Source organism: Pezoporus occidentalis, unplaced genomic scaffold (genome assembly GCF_034315485.1).
Source record: "Pezoporus occidentalis ecotype Australia unplaced genomic scaffold, CSIRO_AGI_Poc_V1 ctg68, whole genome shotgun sequence".
Taxonomy (NCBI): Eukaryota; Metazoa; Chordata; class Aves; order Psittaciformes; family Psittacidae; genus Pezoporus; species Pezoporus occidentalis.
In genome coordinates this window covers 4,597,134-4,618,688 of record NW_026916030.1, presented here as the reverse complement: position 1 = coordinate 4,618,688, position 21,555 = coordinate 4,597,134, and the positions used below count along the sequence as shown (strand labels likewise).

The 21,555-nt window shown below is 43.6% G+C and overlaps 1 protein-coding gene and 1 long non-coding RNA gene across 4 annotated transcripts in view; one reads left to right on the top strand and one right to left on the bottom strand.

The window, feature by feature from the left end:
* The window catches only part of MED27 (mediator complex subunit 27), an 84,403-nt gene extending 82,149 nt beyond the window's left edge, over window positions 1–2,254 (bottom strand). The window contains exon 1 of one of the 3 annotated variants that reach the window (XM_062641447.1): window positions 1,964–2,254. In XM_062641447.1, coding sequence (XP_062497431.1) covers window positions 1,964–2,169 — 206 coding nt within the window. In that variant the 5' untranslated portion in view covers window positions 2,170–2,254. The remainder of the gene's footprint in view (window positions 1–1,963) is intronic. The other 2 variants (XM_062641446.1, XM_062641445.1) reach the window with 2 other exon arrangements.
* A 3,460-nt stretch (window positions 2,255–5,714) lies between these two features.
* Window positions 5,715–15,137, top strand: LOC134175299 (uncharacterized). The gene is made up of 2 exons (XR_009968965.1): window positions 5,715–6,054; window positions 14,914–15,137. It is a non-coding gene; the product is annotated as an uncharacterized LOC134175299 (long non-coding RNA).
* The last annotated feature ends 6,418 nt before the right edge of the window (window positions 15,138–21,555 follow it).

Below are 21,555 nucleotides of genomic sequence, written 5' to 3'. Positions count from 1 at the left end.
GCACCTTCTGATTTCCATGAGCAATTTATACATTTGTAGACGTGTAAAATACTCAACTAAAGCATAACAAGCACCAGTTCCCAATGGGGGAAAAAACCTCACTGTGAAATGATCTATTCTTGCTTAATTTCTCATTTGTTAAAAGACTACATTTAGTAATAACAAAATGTTAAGCAATTTTTAAAACTTGCATTCATCAACTGCAGAAAAAAGCCTGGCTACTTTGCACAGATGTAAAATGTAGCTTTTCAAGTGACATGACTAGTCAGGTGCCTTTCCTTTTGCCTTCTGAATGTTACACCCTACTCTGAACTGCAGAGCTTCCACTAAATTAAAAGCAGGATTCATACCTTTCAAGAGGTAATTTCTGAAAAATCTCTGTAAAGAAAACTCCCAACTATCTCAATTTGCATTTAATAAAGGCTATGAAAAGAAACACCAACAATTGGGGAACTGACAGTTGGAAGACTTCCACACTTCACTACCACAAAATTCTCCTTCATTAATCATCTTTCCTTCCAGTTTCCATGGCCTACATTCTTTCTAAGCTTCTGGCATGGGGAACACTCATGGATGTGCTTATTACTTCTTGATAAAGTACAATAAACCAAATGTGAATCGACATAATAGCTAAGGCTTTGTTGAGCTGGGATCCCAGTCCATACTTCCATGATGTGAGCCAAAGTCCACTGATGACATTAACTTCAATACACTCTGAAGTATTCCCTCGCTACTTGAAATCTATGCTTCCCAAACATGTAAGAGAATACGTAACACAGATAAATTGCAATATTCGGGGGCAGTTGTGTTTCAAAAAAGAAAAATCAAATATACTCCAAAAGAGTTATCTTGCAAAGAATCAGGAAAGAAATGGTCAAAGCACTGATACGCACATCCGCTAGAGATGTGGAAGAGATGGTGAAACAGGAACTGGTGGAGTTTGATGATGAAGACGCTCTCAGGTATGGTAGCAAGGATTACACAAGAACTTCACAGCAGTGAAATCCTGGTTGATAAACTGCAAAGCAGCGTAGGCAAACATGAAGCTTCCTCAACTTGAAAGCAATTAAAACCAAAGTGATACAACAGAAGACTGTAAGTCTGTGTACAAGATTATTATTATCTACTATCTTTCTCAACAAAAGGAAACAAGTAGGCAAAAAATTACATTAACGTTATCAGAACTGAAAATTAGCACGGTTAAAAGAAACAAATTCTTCTAAACCAGATCCTGGAGACCCAGCCTCTGGAGCCCACAAGATGTGCTGGGAAGGGCAATTCTGTGCTCGCCCTGCCCTTGGACACCTCATGGGCAGCACTGATGGCTCCCAGAAGGATATGAGGGAACCCAGAGGGAGCTCAGCACTCTCCAGCAGATCCACATGGATCAGTAGCCTCAAGAGTTTGTCTCTGTCTGCACAAAACACACCTCCTGGTACTAGACAGCAATACTTACAGGTAGTGACTTTCCAGCATTACAAGTTTTGGTAATAAAATGGTCATTCTTGAACCACTTGGATACTACTACATATAGTCAGAGCCTAAAAGGAGTGAGATGTTTGTTGGTTTTGTTTTTTTTTAATGTTAACACCTCAAAAAACAGAGAAGTATCTCCCTGCAACCAAAAGCATTCACCTCACCAATGGAACCTGACAACTCCTTTGTTAAAACAAAACAAGGACCACAAACAGGTAAATAGGAGCAATTTCATCCCTGTGGAGACTCCGGAACAAAACAGCACAAAGTGGTAACACGCACGATGTCGGAAAGAGTAAAATGGACCGTTCTCACATTTATTTGCCTAAAACTTTCTCGGGGACTGCGAACGGCACCACCGGGCACTTCCTGAGGGCCAGGCCCGGGGCTGGCGGGGAGGGACCCAGGGACCCCTCTCCCTCCCCGGGACCAGGGGCCCGGCTACACCCCGAGGAGGAGGGAAGCCCCGTCGGGGCCGGCTGCTCACCCCAGGTCGCGGCTGACGGAGTGCAGGCTCTCCTGGAAGGCGGCCACGAAGCCCTTCTCCCGGCCCTCCAGGGTCTCCTTGTTCCGCATGCCATCCTTGAGGCAGTCGAAGACCCGCGTTACACTGGAGCGCAGCGCCTGGATAGCGGCGATGGCTTGAGAGAAGGCCTCCAGGTTCACGCCGGGGCTCAGCACCCCATCCGCCATCTTGCGCGGCCGGGCCCGGCCTCTCGGCGGCAGGCGCTGAGGTGCGCGGCGAGGCCGCGGCTGCGCGGGGCACGCTGGGAAATGTAGTGCGGGCTCCGCAGGGGCGGGGCGGGAAGCGGTGATCCCCTCAGGCGCTGCCCCAGGGGGTCGGCACCAAAAGCCGCTTTTTAGCCTTTTATCCTCTTTTTTTTTTTTGTAACATAAGGGATTTCTCCATCAAAAGCGGCGTTTCCCCGTGCGCCCTGTGCCCGCCGCCCGTGACAGGAGCGGTCTGCCTGCCTCAGACCCCAGGGTAAAAGGAACGAGCTAGGGCAGTGTTTCTCCTTCCTCAGAAACACGTTTTTTTCCAGTCAAATATCCTCTTTTCTTCTATTTCCATGTGCTGTGCATCACTCTCTGCTCGCAATATAAGGGATATTCCCTCCTCCGTGGAAGCTGGAGGGTGTTTTCCAGGCACGGAGCCAGAAGTAAATGCATTTAAAATAGGGAGCAATGGCCTGTGTCCTGCTGCACCAACTGTGCTTAGCTTGAAGAAGGCAAAGTGCTTCTATAGGCCTTGAGCTCATGGACAAACTGAAGATCTGATGGTGTTACAGTTCACATCTCAGTCGTGATTACAGCTGAAATAACAAGGACCTTCATTATTGAGTGTTTGAGGAGCACTGCAGAGTTCGAGAGGGCTATCATAGCACCAAGCAGTTTGATTCTGTAGGAGCTGCTTATGCCTCCAATGCCAGCACCAGCAAGCTTCACCCTTAGAGTGCTGCTAAAATAAATAGAGTTAAAACAAATGCAGCACTGCACCATCCAATGGTCGCTCCACACAAGACTAAATTGCAGCACAGGGCTAGGTTCTTTGGTTTTTCAACTTCTAAAGTAAATAGCAACCTCTTTCATAAAGCTATTAATTAAATTCAGTGAGCGCCATCCACACAGCCTGATCCTTTACTCAGGATGTGACATGGAAATGAATGCGACAAGGAACAGCAGATGTGTCAGTGGCCAATCGAAGCGAGGCTTTGCCCTCCACTCGGTGACACTTTTCTGTCTATCATACATCAGAGACTGAAAATTGCATCTAATCAATTAAACATTCTCAGCCAATATTGGTAAGTGAAACCCTATTACTTAGCATAAAGAATGAGAAAATGAAAAGGTTGCGGTTCTACTCCTCTTGAGCATAGTAATGCTGTTGTATCTGAGCACTGGGGTAAAGCAAACCTGGAAGCAATGTAGGCTGAAGCAATGTAGTTCAGCCTACATAAATGCTGAAATATATAATGGTGTACTTCAAAGAATCAGCAGCGGACCAAGCACACTTAGTAAGGCAAATGTGAACAAGTCAGGAATAGTTCTTTATGTAAAAAAGCACTGAATCGAAGTATAGCAGCCCCAGGCAGAAAAGGACAGGACTATCTCAGCCAGACTGGCAACTTAAACTGGTTATGGAGCTGTAATATTAGTTATGATAGACATAAAATACCTTCCTTTGGACTATAATAGATTGGTGAAGAAGGCACTGTGTTATCATAAGGGAACACTTGGAGGCTGAAAGATCATTCCTGCATGGCTTTATTCTTTATTCCTCTCGCTGCAAAATTCAGGCTCTGGGTGCACATTGCAGATGTCTGTAACTTATTTTGTATGTTATTCCGTGGAAATGGGTGATTCTTTTCCATTTATTCCCCTCTGATGTAAGGTTTATTTTTAAATAGATATTTTCAGCTGTTAGCATCACATTTATTTTAACTATCTCTAAGATTCCCGTCATTATGGTGCCCACGTTCAAGGATTTATGATTTTACATCCTACCTGGAACAGCAAAAGGCCTTGACAGTTGTTTTAATATTTGGAACAAAACAGTGGCCTGACAACAAATCTATAAATGTATAAGGAACTATTTGGAACTTGCCCCTAAGGAACAAAAAACACAGCATAGCTTTGACTTAGAAACTCAAAGGAGGGCATTCACATTTCTTGCTCCAGGGATCTGTTTTTCCTTGCGTAAATGAGGAACCAAGCTCTCCTGAGCAGACAACAGGCAATGCAGAGCATTTTCAACTCCACTGGCTCTGTGGGGAGTTAAGGCAGACTTAGCTTCAACACCTAAAGATAATGGCTTGAGAACAGGAGGTCCCATTCCTCTTATTACTCCTCCTTTTGTTTTGCCACATCTAGAAGGAAAAGACTGTAGAATTTGATGTGCTTATCTGTAGGGCATTGCCTTACCTAAGTTGCTCACTGCATTTTTTTAAGCAATATTCCTTAAGTGGCAGCTTGCCCGGACCAAAGCAGTATGCTAGTTTCATTTTCATTACAGGTATATTGTAAGTGGGCATAACGGATATAAAATATATGAAACCAGGATTTCTCCAAGGTACCGATAGAAATCTTTTTGCCCTAAAATCACTGGTGAAACATAAAAACAAGAATCCAGCTGATGTTCAAAGCATCTAAAAATCTTGCTGTCTGACAGCTGTTGAGTGGGCTCCTGCAAAATTATTTGAATAGCCCAATATGGACACATATCCACGTCTGTGCAAGTGTCAGAACTGACATCTTTTATCCTCTCCACCAGAAGTTCAAGGACCTAGTGTGCTCCCTCCAAAAAAAGGATCACATTTAAAGCATATGGGTTATATCCACATCACACAACACAGTGTCCTGTAGAAATGCAAACAGCAGCTGCAGTCCTGGAAGCAGCCTGCTCTGTTAGTTCAGCATTCTGACCAGACTAATAAACCTTGCCTCTCAGCATTGCTAATGAGCTCCGGCAGAGCACCACGCTAACACAGTGACACTACAGCTAGCCCACTTATCTCCACACATTGCTGCATTGTACCACGTAGATAGATGAAGAGATGGAATAGAGAAGACTGCAGTGAACTGCCAGTTCTGTATCTGTTCTGTGGCTAAAGAGAGAATTTCATTTTGGGTGCTGTCAGCCTCATAACGTACATAAGCTCTGAATTCACTTGGAGAGGAAAGGTGTGTGTGGGGGGGGTAACAGTCCAACCTGGCATCACATGCAGCTTGACAAGAGAAGTACAGTTCTCTTCTGAAGCAGAAGCTTGGCTGGGGAGCCTGTAATTAAGATGAACCTTTCACAGCAAAGTATGTTATGGCAATATTACTCAAATTGCAGCTACTGAGAACCAAGTGGGCTATAATTAATCAGCATCATCAAAGAAAAGGAATGATTTCAGAATCCTTGCAGAGGTACTGTAAACAATTTGTTAGGGAAGAGAGTGCCCAATTAGAAATGCATTCTCGTTTAGGAGGAATTAATTTTGTTGTCAAGAGAGACAACTAATGGTGACTCCTGGGTTTCATACCAAGTGCAGATAATCTCTCATGAAATGTCTGGACAGGACTCAACGTTTGGAATAACTCACGTCATAAGGAACTATCTTTATCTTCCTCTGAGATAGATAAATGCTGATATTTAGTCTGTGGCAAGCTGGACTGATATTCATCACCAGGGCCTCTTCATTTCTTCATACTTCATTGCTCCATTCTTGACAGCACTTCAGATAAATATAATAAACAGATTAATTTTTGTTCTTGTTGTTCAAATAATTGTGACACTCAGTGGTGTAATTGATAAGATATTCTTGCTATTTTTACTTTCCTTTTAATTTCTTCCAGGTATTCAGTCTTCACTTAGCCGCAGAGCTTACTACATGATGCATTATTGAAACAGAAGAGAAGCTGGGGGGTTATCGACTCATGTTTGAGGTTTCTGCCAAGAGAAAGGAATGAGTCCTGCCTCCTTTTAGACAAGGGGAATGGCAAGACATTTCAGATGTGGGGGAGCCTTGATCTTCAGTGCTGTTTCTTTCCTATTGTTGCCTGAATCAGAATCTCCCACTACATCCAACAATAGTGAGTGAAAATCTTATCTCAACATTCATGCCAGTGAAATAATGAACTGAGCTGACAATGATGTAGTCCTCATCAGATTTCCTGTGGGATGAACAGAGTTAGCTTCATATTGTTTCAGGCTCTCAGGCGACCAGGCTCACATTCAAAAGGATCTTCCCCCATATCATGGTATATGGAAAACAGACCTAAAGGCCTCCCGTTCCCCTTAGAGGGTCACTCTAACTGTAGGAACTACACTTCTTGGGTGGTTATTCAGTTCCTTGTCCAAAGTGTTTCAGTTCACAGTTATAAAGTGTCCGCATTACACACAGAAAATCCAGTGTGTAACAGATTTGTCTGCAGAACCACTAACAACTGGATGGATTATGGCTCTTCAATTCCCTCTTGTCTGATGCAACTGCCACCCTTGATATCAATTTAAAGATAATTCAAAAAGATTTGCTGTTATGCTGGGCTGCTCCTGGAGTTTTGGTCCCTGGGGATGTCAACTTAACACCTTATCCCAGCACTGAATTTACATCAGAAGTATAAAGCAAAATACAGAAAGTAAACCCTACCCAGTAAAACTCATGGTGTTATTTTATGCATGCAGAATTCTGTCCCAAAATATGTCAAATTTTACTTGCAAAAATAAAAGGCTGCTGTTTGATTCTGTATGTGTGCAATCTGCAGAGAAGTATACTCAGCCACTTCTTTCCTTTAAACATTCAGTGATCAAGTGTGGAATCCGATGTAAAACCAAATGGGGAGAAAGTATCATTATTTAAAGGCTACATAACTGCTTAAAATTAGAGCTGTGAAGGCATCAAAAAATACCAGAAATCACAGATGGTTTGCAGATAAATTCACATTGCATTTAGTCCACTCAACATCTAAAAAAAACCCCTATGCTTTTGCCTGGCTTTTCAGTCTATCTGTTGATGCCTGCTCACAACATACTTTCTTTAAATTGGGCTGAGTCGTGTTCTGTTGCCCTATACATTCAGTTCCTCATCACTTTGAAAGATCTGCACAAATACACATATTTTTAAATGATGTAGTTAAAATTTAATATATTTTGCACTTTTTCAACATGACAACTATCCTGAGCAGGTTAAATAAGGCATTAGCAGAGATGAAATAGTGAGAACAGACAAGCAGTTGTGCAATATGCAAGTGGCTGAGACAGAATGACCTGATTGCTTCTTCTTGACTATACTGATGATTCTGCAGTATTGGAGTTGGTTAAACGCATTGTTTTCCCTCTCCAAAGACTGCAGAATCAGGCTTTTACATAATTCTGGGATATTTGTATTATATTCTGCATATTTTGTTTTCTGATAGTCTGCAATTTAACTAGTTAAAGCCTATTTGCCTTCTTTAATGCCTGGGCTGTATTTTCAAATGTTCTGTTTTGTCCCTAGGGTTTTCTCTCTGACGCTGGTTTGCTCTGGGGAAAATTCCACTTCCATTAGCATGAAAGACCAGGATTTGGCACAATCATTCCAGCCTCCCTGCCTAGCAGCAGTCAGCAGAATTTGCTGAATATATAATGCTTGAATTCTACTCCTTACCAGCTTCTTGCAGAGGTAGGATTTTGCAGCAGGCAAGAGGAAGCTTGAAACATAATGGTTATTCAATACATGGTTGAGCACATCCCCTAGCTATTGCTCTTCATTGAACAGGTGCATGAAAGTTTTAGATGGCAGTGTATCCACTGTTATGACAGTAAATATGATGGAGTTCATGGTACGATATATGGTATCTCTTCTTGCCAGGAGCAAACTCTAAACTGCAGCTTGGAAAAGCAGAGGTTGCTTTTCCCCAGGCTCTTTGAAAAACCTGGCAGAGTAACAATCACTGAGACAAGATCACGGAGTTCTGAAGTTCCTGATTAGTAAATATTATTTGAGACAAGTGTAACCTCAGGACAAGAATGCCTGACATGAACCAGATTTCAGGCATGATTTTGGCAATCTTTATTCCTTCTGCATATAAATGCAGCATGCCAAGCAACCGTCCTGCCTAACTCCTGAGCTTAGCTTTCCACATTCCACCAGCCACCTGCCAAGAGTCATTTGTTCTAGTACTTCCTACAAAAGCCAAGCTACTTCTCATAACTCTCCATCCTAATTAAGCTACTCGCTGGCTTTTATAATCACCTCTTCATAAACCAGTCAATCTCAGCAGGATTTTTAAGAGCTGAAACTGGGCTGATATCCCCTTAAAGCATCAGCCATCCTGAAACAGCAAGGTCTTATTCTTTACTCTTTAGCTTTTCTTGAGTGCCTTCTTTCATTTCTTTTCCAGCTGTAAAAGAGAAGGGCCAACAACAAAAATAAATATATGCTGAAGGCTGAATGAGGGCATGGAAACATGCAGTTTTCCAGACAACTCAAGCACTTCTAGCAACTGCATAGATCGCTATTTCCTTTCAAGCTGTTTCCCACTCAGTACTGTTCATCAATCCATTAAGGAGGACAGACAACCATGCTTTTTAACAGAAACCCAGACAAAATGGGCAGAATAAATCAAAGTTCTGGGATATTCAGAACTTCAGCATCTCAGAAATCCAATACTTCATCTTGACCTTTATTCAAGAAAGCATCTGAACCAAACTTAGAGTACATACAAAAGGACTTTTAAATCGATAAACCTTTTTATACCACTGCTCCCTTCTTCAAGAGCCTATTTCTGGAAGTTTTAGGGCAGCTAAACTGAACTCAGTTCAGAGTCCACAACCAGAAGAGCATTTTTCTCTGGAGCAGGCTCCATGTGAAAGGCTAAAACTAAACAGAGCATCCTAGCACCCTACACCACACAGCTGCCATTGCTCAAATTGCCACCAGACTGGATTTACCTGGAAGCTTCTACTCCCACAGACATTACTGTGGAAAATGTCCTGCATGAGTTAAAAAAAGTTAAGCAATTTGGTGTTCCCAAAAGCATTCTAGTGTGTTTCTTACTATCTAATAATATGGGATAAAAGGGACATCAATACTTGCGGGTAGTGGAGGCACCATATAACATGGAGATAAGATGACTTCAAATAAATCCTACCTTCATTGCATCAGGACAGAAACAGAAGCGCATGCACAGGCAGAGGGGCTGCATTACTACCAGCATCCCCAGCAACAGTCTGTTTGGGTGTTGCTCCCCCAAGACCAGCAGACCCAAAAGTCACATGAAGGAGAATGCAAGGTTACAGCATCATGGGATAGGGAGGAACCAGAGAGAGCCATGTGTGGCGTGGTCTGCAGATACTGAACAGATTGGATTGTTTCCAAAGGCTATTATCTGAAAAAGACTTCTTTGCTTTATACTTAGGCCAATATGGTGAACTCTGTCCACTTAGCTCAGGGAAAGGTCAGAGATATTTTGAAGTAAAGAAAGGCCATCTGTGGCAGCTGTATCCAATTCAGAGAGATAAATTATTCCCAAAGGAACATGAGGAAAAAAATCCTTATTTATTTTATTTCTGCATATTCGACTTACAGTTACCCTGGTGCATCCCTGATAGGGACTTGAGCGATGTTTTCAAGCAGAATCCAGCCAGTCTTTCCTACAATGAGACAGAGATTGTCTAAACAGACGATCACTTCCCGGAATTTGCAGATCTAATTCCATACTCCAGTATTTAAGGTCTCCAGCAAAAGTGACACCCATCTTCCCTGTAAAAAAAAAAGAAAAAAAAGAAAGATTTTCCTTCTATCTAGAGGTTATTTAGTGCTTTGTTATTGACACTGCTCCTATTGAAAGATTTAAACATAAAAATGCAGTGTATTCAAGTAGTGATCATTTTTCATCGTCACTTAGTGACACTACAGCCTGTAGTTAGTTGCAGCAGATTTATCTTTTCTGCTATTGATCGTGTGTGGGGCCAAGCTGTTTTCAGGTACCTGGCTGTATTGCTTCTGAGCTGCAGGAAGAAATGCACACAGAGTGCACAAAGGTGATGCCAAGCAGTCTTGATTTCATTCTAAAGCTGTTTAATTATTTCCCTATAAAGGGTGAGATAAGTTCCTAGAGGATAATTTGTTTGTGGACACAAGGCATTTCCTGCTTGATGAAAGGAATAGTGTGGAAATGCCATTTCCCTGTGTAGCTCAGCCTACACGATGTCACAGAGAGCTGGGTTTAAGGCACTAGATGCAAACGAAAACTTAAGGTACTGAAGGACAGTTGTTTTGAGAAAAGTAGGGGCTGCCAGTCAGGTCCCTAAAGCAAGCCTGCCATGACCTCCTGTGGTGAAGATGCTCTCTCATGAGGATTCCCATCACATCATGGAAAGATTCCTTCTACTTCTTGAAGCCCACAGAGAATGGAAAGCATTACCCCAAGGGTTTGGAGCCCTCCAGCCTCCAAAGCTCCATGAACAATTTTTATACTTAAGACACAGGGATTAACTCCAGTCACCTTCTGAGTTTAGAGTGAAGCTGAAGGGAAAACAAAACAGAACATTTAGATGCGAGGTAGAACCTGCTTGTTCTCAAACAGTACAATATTGGATCCCACACTTTTGTCTCAAACACATCTACTATATTAAACAGAGCCAGACATCTATATATGTTCTTCTTCACTTAAGCCAAATACATCAGTAAGTGCTGATACAGAGGCTGTGAATTCAATGGCTGAATAATGCTTGCGGGAATCCTTAAGAGACCAAGAAAGCTTTCTCTTGAAGCTGTCATGCACCTCCCTGATGGATCACAGCTCACAATCCATAAATGCACTTAATGCGGGGGGGCAGTCAGGACAAGATCTCCAGTTTCCCACAGCAGTTGCTCTGTTACAGAGCTAAAAGGTGCATTTGTGCTTGTTTCTCTTTCCAGGTACTAGCTGAAATGTGACCCAGGCACCTTTATATATGTATGTATATATGTATATATTTAAATGTAAGCTGGAAAAGAGGCATGCAAAGAACTTCAATGAATGAACAGACTATTGCACCTCAGTGCTGTTTGCAGCTTTCTCATCCAAGTGAAGCCGTTTATCCACAGCCTTCATTGTGACTTTGAGTCACTCCCTTTCTGGATATTGCATATTTGGATTAGAAAAGGGAAAGACAATCACTATATGGACAAGGAGACCTGTTCTGTTCCTTGTGCCCCCTTGTCCTGGGTTCAGCAGTAGCAGTCATTTTTCCCCTTCTTGGTAGCTGGTGCAGTGCAGTGTTTTGACTTTCAGCTCGGGAACAGAGCTGATAACAAGCGATGTTTTGGTTTGGCCAAGGACTTTGTGAGCCTCATGCTCTGCCAGGGAGGAGGGGGAGCCAGAAGGAAGCAGAGACAGGACACCTGACCCAAGTTAGCCAAAGAGGTATTCCATACCACAGCACGTCATGCCCAGGATGTAACTGGGAGTTAGCCGGAAGGGCTGGGGGACTGCAGGGTTGGAGGAGGTATCGGTCAGAGCTTGGTCGGGCTTGGGGGGCGAGTTATCGGTCGGCTGGTGGTGAGATGATGTATTCTCTTCCCTTGTTATTTCCTTTATCATTATTATCATTGGTGGTAGCAGTAGTGATTTGTGTTATACCTTAGTTACTAAACTGTTCTTATCTCAACCCGTGGGAGTTGCATTCTTTTTGATTCTCCTCTCCGTCCCTCCGAGAGCAGGGGGAGGGCAAGAAAAGGGGGGGAAGTGAGCGAACGAGTTACCTGACTGGGTTTAAACCACAACAGTTCTTTTTGGCGCCCAACGTGGGGCACGAAGGGTTGAGATAACGACAGATCTGACCGGATTAATAGTCACTCGTCACAATGCTGATTTATTGGGTCTCAGAGTTGTTTTGCTTGATCTCACAGCTTCAGAATGTTGTAACTTACGTAGAGCCGGTATTTGCTGTGATAGTGTTTATCAAGTGTGGGGCTTGGGCTAAGGTTCTTGTCTCACTGTGCTTTATGGCAATGGCTTGTAATACGGGCGGGCTCCAGCAGCAGGGCGGGACGGACGTGGCCGTGGACTTGTACCTGGCCGTCCGGCTGCTCTTCACCGTCCTGGCCCTCACCCTACTCTCCATCTTCGTGAGGCTGCGGGGAGCCGAGGGGGAGCGGCCCCGGGAGCCGGCGGCTGCTGAAGCGGCCCGGGAGAGCGGCCCCGGGGACCAAGCGGCGGCGGGAGCGGGGCCGGAGGCCGCGAGGGGACGGCTGCCGGTGGAGGAGGTCGGGGCGGTCGAGGAGCAGAAGGAAGCGGCTGCCGAGCAGCGGGAGAAGGCGGCGGAGGAGCCGAGCCCCGCGGAAGAGCCCAGCCCCGCGGAGGAGCCGAGCCCCGCGGCCGAGCCGAGCCCCGCGGCCGAGCCGAGCCCAGCGGCCGAGCCGAGCCCCGCGACGGCCGAGAGCGTTTCCCGGAAGCCGCCTGCCGAGCCCCAGGAGGATGCAGGAGACCACGCAGCATTTCCCAGCAAGGCAGAGGGGGAAGAGCTGGACTCGGGAAAAGAGAAGCTGGCGGTGGGAGAGCCGGCAGGCACAGCAGCTACACCAGCCCCAGTGACAAGTACAGCAGCATCGTTTGAGAGTTCTGAAGGTTTTGAATGGCCTTTGGGTGTCCTTGGGACCTGCCTGCTGATTGTGATGGGGATCAGCATGTTGGCACACACACAGGCTGTGTTCTACCCACAACCATTTTGTCTGTTCTCAAAAGTTAAGCAGAGTCAGGTTTGGGTCTTGTCTGGGGTTAGACGACGATATAGTGGGACCAGGAGATTTTCCCCAAGGCTGGACAGTGATGAGTGGCAGGGTGTGTGGGACAGTATGGGCAACTATCTAGTCCACTGGGCCCCTCCAGTGCTTTGGAAGCATCGGAGATGGAAGGCAGCTGTATGGAGTCCCCAGCAACAAGCTGCAGAAACTGCTGAAGGGGACAGTGAATTATTTTGAGCCTGGTGGGCCCAATGCACTTCAGGCCATCAGAGCAGAGATGCAACACAGAGATGGACTCATGATCGAGGGGTGGACTTAGCAATGGACACTATTGCCCAGGTTATTCACGAGTGTGAACACTGCACACAGTCTCTCCTGCTCTGGAAGACTGTTACAAGAGATGGAGCCTGACATCATGGACCAGATGGACTCAGCAGCTTTATAGGGACTGGTCCATGCACTAAGATAAGAGTGCACTGAGATAAGAGTGATGGTATATTGAAAATGTGGGATCTGAGCATGACGTGAATGGTATGGAATAAGGGGTGGATAATGTCCTGGGTTCAGCAGTAGCAGTCATTTTTCCCCTTCTTGGTAGCTGGTGCAGTGCAGTGTTTTGACTTTCAGCTCGGGAACAGAGCTGATAACAAGCGATGTTTTGGTTTGGCCAAGGACTTTGTGAGCCTCATGCTCTGCCAGGGAGGAGGGGGAGCCAGAAGGAAGCAGAGACAGGACACCTGACCCAAGTTAGCCAAAGAGGTATTCCATACCACAGCACGTCATGCCCAGGATGTAACTGGGAGTTAGCCGGAAGGGCTGGGGGACTGCAGGGTTGGAGGAGGTATCGGTCAGAGCTTGGTCGGGCTTGGGGGGCGAGTTATCGGTCGGCTGGTGGTGAGATGATGTATTCTCTTCCCTTGTTATTTCCTTTATCATTATTATCATTGGTGGTAGCAGTAGTGATTTGTGTTATACCTTAGTTACTAAACTGTTCTTATCTCAACCCGTGGGAGTTGCATTCTTTTTGATTCTCCTCTCCGTCCCTCCGAGAGCAGGGGGAGGGCAAGAAAAGGGGGGGAAGTGAGCGAACGAGTTACCTGACTGGGTTTAAACCACAACTTCCTTCCACTCCTGATGGGAAGACCCTGAATACATGGAACAGCAAAAAGCCCACAAAGAACAGCAAAAAACCCACAACATTGTAACTGCCTCTAGATGAAAAATACATACTTTATTCTAAAGGCAGTGACTTAACCAAAACCAAGCAAGCTATACAAATAGAACACAGGTATGTAGGTTCACCCCAAGTATTAACTTTACAGTGTTCTAGCTCTTCTGTCTTTCCTTCTCAATCATGTGTTTGAGTTCATTTTCTGATCACTTTTACCAAATATATTCTTCTCCCACAGAGACCTAATCTTTTTGCACTCCTCTGCAGCTCACTTTGACTCACTTGTCAATTCCTGATCCAAACCCTTTTGATTAATCATCTCTGAACAGGTTTATCAATCTGTTCTGAAGCCTGAACACAGAAACATACATGTTCAGCAGATATTTCCTCACTGAATTTCTCTGCTACACTATTTTGGAGAAGAGTTCCAAACTGTGCCAACTAACTCTTGCTATTTGCAGACTTGGGAGATGGGATTCTAAACCATGAGAATTTGCCAAGGTAGCTATACTAGCAAAAGGATATTTCTCCTGCTGTAAATAAAGCTCATTCCTGTTCTTCAAATAAACTGCACTAGTAGAAGGACTTCCACTGCCTCAGCAGAAGGTTTTTGTTGATAGAAATATAGTTTCACCTCTTGCAAAACCAATATAGCAATGGTAACAGAGCTTTGGACCAGGACAGGTTGTTTTCTCCTCAGTATTCACAGCTACCAAAAAAAAGGAATATGATCACTGTCTTACAGAATAAAAAGTGGCTTAATTCTGTCCCCCAAAATAACCTGCACTTTTGATCCACTCTGAATTCTTTTTCCCGCAAGGCTTTCCTGCACAGATAACAACGTTAAGCAAATTAGCAAATTACTCTCTCTGCAAGAGCCAGGTCATATTTCACCATTAGAGAAGGAGGCTGATTTTTGCTTAGGTGGAAACAGATCCACAATAACAGTATTTTCAATTATTCACGTCTCAACATTGCCCCTCAAAATAGTTTCATTTTGTTATATTTAATGCTTCACCATTACATCTTCAAAGTATGTCAGTAATTACAAATCTCACTGTTTTATTTTAGGCGCTGCTCTCCCAGAGTGACAGAAGCACACGGATTGAAAATGCTGCTGAAGAGGTTGTTGGAAGATAGGAAAAACACATCTAAGCTTTGCCTAAGTGGCAAAAAGGAAGGAGATGCTCTTTGGGCACAGTAGCAAGAACATAGGAAAGTTTCTAATGTTCATCATTTGCTTAAAGCCCAAACAAGATTCTGTTATGGTAAACTAAAGCACTGCAGTATTGTGAGTTTATGGTATAATATTTTGGCCACTGTGGGATGTTATACTGCAATATTGAAATGAAGGATCATACTCTGAAGTCTGCAATCTGGTGCCCCTCTCTGGCTGTCATATCTGATTCTAGACAGAAAAAAAACCCATAAAACATATTGAGCAAACTCCATCTGATGTGTCAAGTAACAAGTAGCCCTTCGTATATAGATAAAAAATTATGCACACCAAAAAATTGCCCCAAACTTCCCTTCTTTCAGGGTATTAAAGCTCTTCCTGTTGCTATACAGTGAGAATATTTTATAAGCTTTATAAGCTCTATCACTGACCTATTCACTTTCTAATACATGAAAAATTACTAATCTTCTCTTGCCCACTGAATAAAAAGCGAAGCCCTTTGCAAGCCTGTTAGGAAAACTATATTTACAACAAAGCACCAAGGAAAATATTCCCATTAAATTTTACAGCAATTTCCTTGGAAGACTCCCTTCCACTGAGAACAGCTGGACTTAATTGCAAATGAGCTGACTGAAGGAAGTACATCTGATTGCAGATATAATAAAATTCATGCTTGACACCTTAATTTTTTTTAATATATATTGGCCACCATAAAATCAGTGCATTTGCTGGTTTGCAGGCTAAATCTATCAAAGTTCTGGCAGGAGAATAGACAGGGAACGGAAAAGCTTGTGGAGTCCTTCAAAGCTTGGTGCTTAAGACACAGCTTTTTAATGCTATTGATTCCGAACAATCAATATTTTCTTCAATAAGAAAGTCTCATATTACCCCTCTTCCCAGCCACCCTTCACAATGAACTTATTTAGGATGAAAAAGCACTTAATGGCTTTCTTTTGAGTTCCTTTTTTTTTTTTCTTATGTTCATTGTAGTCTCTCTTCCTTACAGAGTTCACCTCCCTCAGCCCTGTTGGCTGATACTAGGTGGCTGTGGAGCGGTTGGGCAGCTTTTCTCCAGTGTGACAACCTGCCATCAGGTTACCAGTTGACTCAGGAAAGCTAATTTATTTGAAATGAATTGCAACCAAATCAACCTATTGCTTCTAAGGTTATTTACTTAGAATCTACCATAAAAAGCAAAGGCTTGTGCTGCCTCCTCATTCCTGTTGTATTTCTGTGAATAACTTAGCTCATGATAAGCTTCACAGGCAAGATTTTAAAGTACCTTTTTACCAGTAAATCTAAACCAAAGTAGTCATTTCTGGTGGGCGACTTAAATGATGGCTTTCCAAACAGTAGGGCTGGTCATCTCCTATGGTAAATGCAGTCCTTTTGCGTTGTGAGAAGATGAAAGTTTGCTTAGAACAGGGAGAGTAAGAACTGTGATTGCTGCCACTTAAGATTGCCTAAGAACTGGGTGTCATTGCTGACTAATTGCAGGCAAATTGCTTCTGCTGGAACGTATATTGAATGAACAGTAGCAACGGTGTTTGCCTGTAGAGCAATTAAGTTTAACAAGGATGAAATAAACAGTAAAGGCTGCCTGAATCTTCTTGCCGTGGAGGTATAAAATCCCCTGTCGTCTTCAGTCTGTGACATGGGTGAGCAGCACTGCCTTCCTGTTCTCAATGTTACTCCATTTCCTGATGAAGAAAACATTGGGATAATCTCCCCATTCTCTCCTGTCTCCTAGGATTATTCCTGGACAGATACACACATTTCCATGAAAGGAAAAGAGTTCTCTTTCATCAACATGTTGTGAGCAGAAACTAATGATCAGGGCTCATTACAGAGGCTGCTTTTCCTTTCTTTATCTTTTTTTTTTTTGCAGAGTAACACTGCATGTGGCACCCCAACACTTTAAAAATAACCTGCTGCTCCACTGGCACCTAGCATGATGCTAATAAGAGCCTCATCTAAGGGCTGCTGCAGAATCTGTAACAAGCAGCTTCATGTCTTTTAAAGGAATAGCATTCACTGCTTTCTTCTGTAAGTGGCTCTTTAACCAGGCCTACCAAACATTGCAGATGTACACACAAATGCATTTTAATCAACCACAAAAACACTCTGTAGCACAAATAGTTACGCAGCTATGCCCACAACAGCACAGGTAAGTAGGCTAGTAAATATTTAATAAACTACTGTTGCGTGGGATAGTAAACATAAATATTTAGTATAATATTTATTTACATTTATATCCTATACTTAGAATAATATGATGTCTAAAGACAAGTATAGATTCAAATGTTTGGTCTAGTAATACTACTTAGAGTATTACTTAGAGACATTTAATACAGTGTCATGATGCAGGCAAGAGAATGAAAGGTTTAGTTTATAAGATACACACACAACTATATACTATTCAGTTTTCTTTGTAGACCAATTGCACTACAAGAAAGAAATGCAATATAAATATCAGAATCTCTTTGCAAGGTGGTATATGTTGGGCTTTTAGCATCCTACTGTCAGGTGGTAGGGAATGACCTTGGGGGGTTGCATTACAAAATGCTGGGCTGGCAGGAGGGCAGATTTTCTATGAACATAGGATGAAGTGCAAATATCACTCCCCCAAGGCATCGCCCCAAGCACAGACAGATTTCATGCCTTTCTTATAGAGTAAAATGGAGGGTTTGGTGATTCTTTAGAGAAATGCAGGATACAATCACTGCAAAGATAAAAATTCCTTACCCAAAGCCCTGGGAATGCACTTGCTCCTAGCAGGGCTGCAACTCATCTCTGCAGGGCTGTTGCCTCCATCCTGAAATAGAGGTGGTGTACAGTTTGACACATTAATATTTATTACAGCTTGCAGTGCAGCAGTAGTCCTATATGAGAGCAGACTCTACTATAAAAAAGACCTGCATTATAGCAAGAGGTGGCCCTTTACAGGGATTTGGGTTTTCTGCCTGATAACACATTTTGGACTATTGAGTCTCTACATACATTGAAAATTTCCTTCTCCAGCTATGTTGCATTTATGGTGACAGACAGCCTTCATCTCCAGTTGAGGGCTTTTCCAAAGAGTTCACTGAGTTCTGATTCATTTTTTTAGATTAATTAAATTACATTTCTTGCAAAATATGTATCTGTATGTATATGTGCAGGCTTGGCTACTGCTTAGCATTGTTTATTTTGGACCCCTAACCAAAGTCACGCCAGTTTTGACTGCAGCTTGACTGCTGCTCCACTGGCACCTAGCATGATGCTGTTAAGAGCTTCATCATTTGGTGCCAAAGTAGAGAACTCATCTTTGGAGGACCAATAAAGCAGTAAAAAGCATTTAATCACTAATTCATGGGTTTACACTGTTTTCACAACTGCTCCACAATGACCTCCATGTAGATGCAGCATGGCAGTGCGTCTGGTCTTAGAGGATGTAAGTTGTGTGTTGTACAAACAACATTGTCACTGCTAATATCTCTGCCAAAGATCTGCGTGCTGTGTTGGGGCTTTGTTGCTTTTTTTTCATAGCAGGCACTGTCTTTTTAGCAATATGCTTGCTGAATATTAACCACCCTAATGATCCCAGCACAGCTCCATTGCACCACTGCTGCCTTTAGTCCTAGCAAAGTGATTTTCTGCCTTTACAGCAGCTTCAGTAGACGGGCCAAGGGCTGGTCTGCAGGTGCTGAGCAGCCTTTCTCCTCTTCACAGGCAGCTCACAGCCAGGCACTAGTGCTGATGTACAGGGTGGAAGCTTTGGTTGCCATTTGACTTATCAATACTAACTCTGTAGTGCCTATTCATTTAGACCTAGGCTCTGCTCTGTCATGCACCATGCACAGGGCAAAGAGATAGCCCTCTTAGAGCTCTCTCTGAGAATTAAGGACTTGCTGGCATGATCTCCTCTGGATGCAGCTGGGCTGGCGGATGTGGTGGCTATGTTTGTATACCCATCCCTACAGGAGGACAATGCTTTCCCTTCTGTCCATCATCTTGCCTGGACTGTGAGGGGTGAGGGAAGCATGTTCTTGGTCATAGGTGCAGCGTTTGTCTAGTCGGGATAGAGTGAGAGGCAGAGGGTGGTGCTGGGTGAAGGATTAGCTCCAGCTGGAGTGTGGGAGAGAGGGAGTGCAGTACAAAGTAGAGAGGATATGAGGCATGATGGGCAGGAGCAGGAGAGAAAATGAGCAAGTGGAAGGGATTTGAAAGAGCATGAGGTGGTTTCTCAAATATCCATGGAGGAATTCTCCCATGAGGATATATACTGGTAAGTCAGAGAAAGGGTGCAAAGACAGGAAAACACTTCTACCAACAGCTTCTATAAGAGCACAGGAAGACAAGGCCTGCATCAGTCATGGCCAAGAGAAAGGATGTTGGTCTTATCAACACACAAGAATGACAAACACAAGATTAAGTCTAACTTTCAATGACATGAAAGGGACCTTGTGCAGGAAATGCACCAAAGAGCCTAATCTAGAGCAAGAATGGGTTAGGAAAGTTGTCAAAGAATTTTAGAAGCCAAAACAAAAAAATACAGTCAAATTAACAGGCCATTTGAAGTGTCCTTTCCATGACCAGGAAACACTCAATCCATAACTGCCCTTGTGGAGATGAGCAATGAGAAGGAACAACTTTAGTCTGCCAGTTTTTTGGGCAAATTAGTTATTGCCAGGTAAGGAATGAAACCACAGTACCTTCTGTCTTGAAGAGCAACCAGATCTGGCAATAGAAGAGGACGGCTGAGCACAGATGCGTTAACATAGGGTGTGTAAACCTGCTGCTCAGATCCCAGCTGCACCTGGAAGAGTTAAGGAAAAGGAGAGGCAGGAGGAGCTAACCAACTTCCATGTGCTGTCAGCATTTTACCCCTTCAAGAGCTGCTGTTCCTTCCACCTTTGCTATCTGCAGTCAGGACATGCTGTACAATCCAGAGAACCAGCCCACTGGAGTACCTCCTAAACAAAGTTCTCCTCATTCTGTCTGACTCGCCCCCGGCCTTCCCCCCACCAGGCACACTCCATGTTTTATTGACCGACCGGTAAGATTGTGCCTGACTTCATTGAGAGGCTTTTAAAACCTTAGTCTTTGCTATTAGTATTGATTATTTGTCCTCTTAATGGGCTATTTTTTGTCTCCTGGCTTGTTGCATCATCAGGTTATATATTACTCTTCAGGGTTCATTAGATGGATTCATAAATGTGAATACAGTTGGGGACCAGCTCTGAGGAGAGATGCTAATCTTCGGAACAGCCCCCCGCCAAACCATCTTTCAGTGTTTAGGAGACCATTCACAATGAGCAAAGAGATGAACAATCTGGTCAGTCCATTTTTCATTTGGGGGAGAAAAACAAAAGAGGAAAGAGGGAGAGCAAATTGCTCTTCCACAGGAGAAGTATGAGTACAGAGTAACTCAGTGAGCCAATGCACCAACTTTATCCCTGCAGCCATGGGTTCTCAGCTTAAAAATATGAAAGTAGCAATTAATCATTTACATTTATGCAGCCTTTTTTTTTTCCCAGATTAACCTCTCCACTGTAAGTTCACCTAAATCTAAATGCAGCCATTTCTAGAGTGGAAAATAGTGGGGGTTTAATAATGCACAGCAACACCATGCAAGAGCTCAAACCAGGAATATCTTACAGAAATAAAAATGCAGGAGCAGGGTTCATAGAGGACTCAGCTGCTCTGGCTGGAATTGCTTCACACAGTCCAGCTAATAGCCTGCCTTACAAAGTTGTTGCCGAATTGTTAAAATATTACAAGCAGGCATTACAAGTACACTTCAGTTCCATATCTCATCTTACAGCTAGCATCTCCCAGAGCGCAGTGCCTCCAGCCCAATACCACTGCATTAATCCAATATTGATTCTAAGGAAAACAGAGCTTCTGAGCCACCCAAACAATGTTTTGCAGCACAGAAGGTTTCCACTGGGATCTGTCCTCAAGCCACTGACCCAGCAACTCTGGTAGTTTGTGAGAGCAGCAAATACCACGTTGCAAGGTGGTGCACATGCAGCCCACTTGATGGGCTCATCCTCTGGGAATGCATCTATTGCACAATTTCACTTGGATGTCAGAAGTATTGCAGCAAGAGAACTGCCTCAGTAACAGATGATGGTTTTCCTGTTTTTTCTATTGCTAGAAAACTCTATTTGCCATTTATACTCCTCATTCAAAGTCCCCAGCCCTCAGCATTGTTTGGCACCAGTTGGTTGCCACAGAATGCGGACCAGGTGTCACTTTCAGCCCTCTTCCTCAGGTTCTTGTGCCTGGAGTTTGACATTCAGTAGCCTCAATCACATCAGCTCAGTGATACTCCCTGTGGGATTTGATCAGTGGTGCCCATTTCTGCAGGCTATGAGCCTCCTGCAACACACACCTTGGTCCTTTTATTGCGGTGAACATGCCCTGTGACATCTGGAGCTGGAGATGTTGTTCATATACAGTGAGTTCAGCTCACAGAAGAGGAAGAAGATACTATTGAGGGGGTGTGCACTCTTTAGCTGATGCCAGGTATTCCTTGATTGAACTCTGCT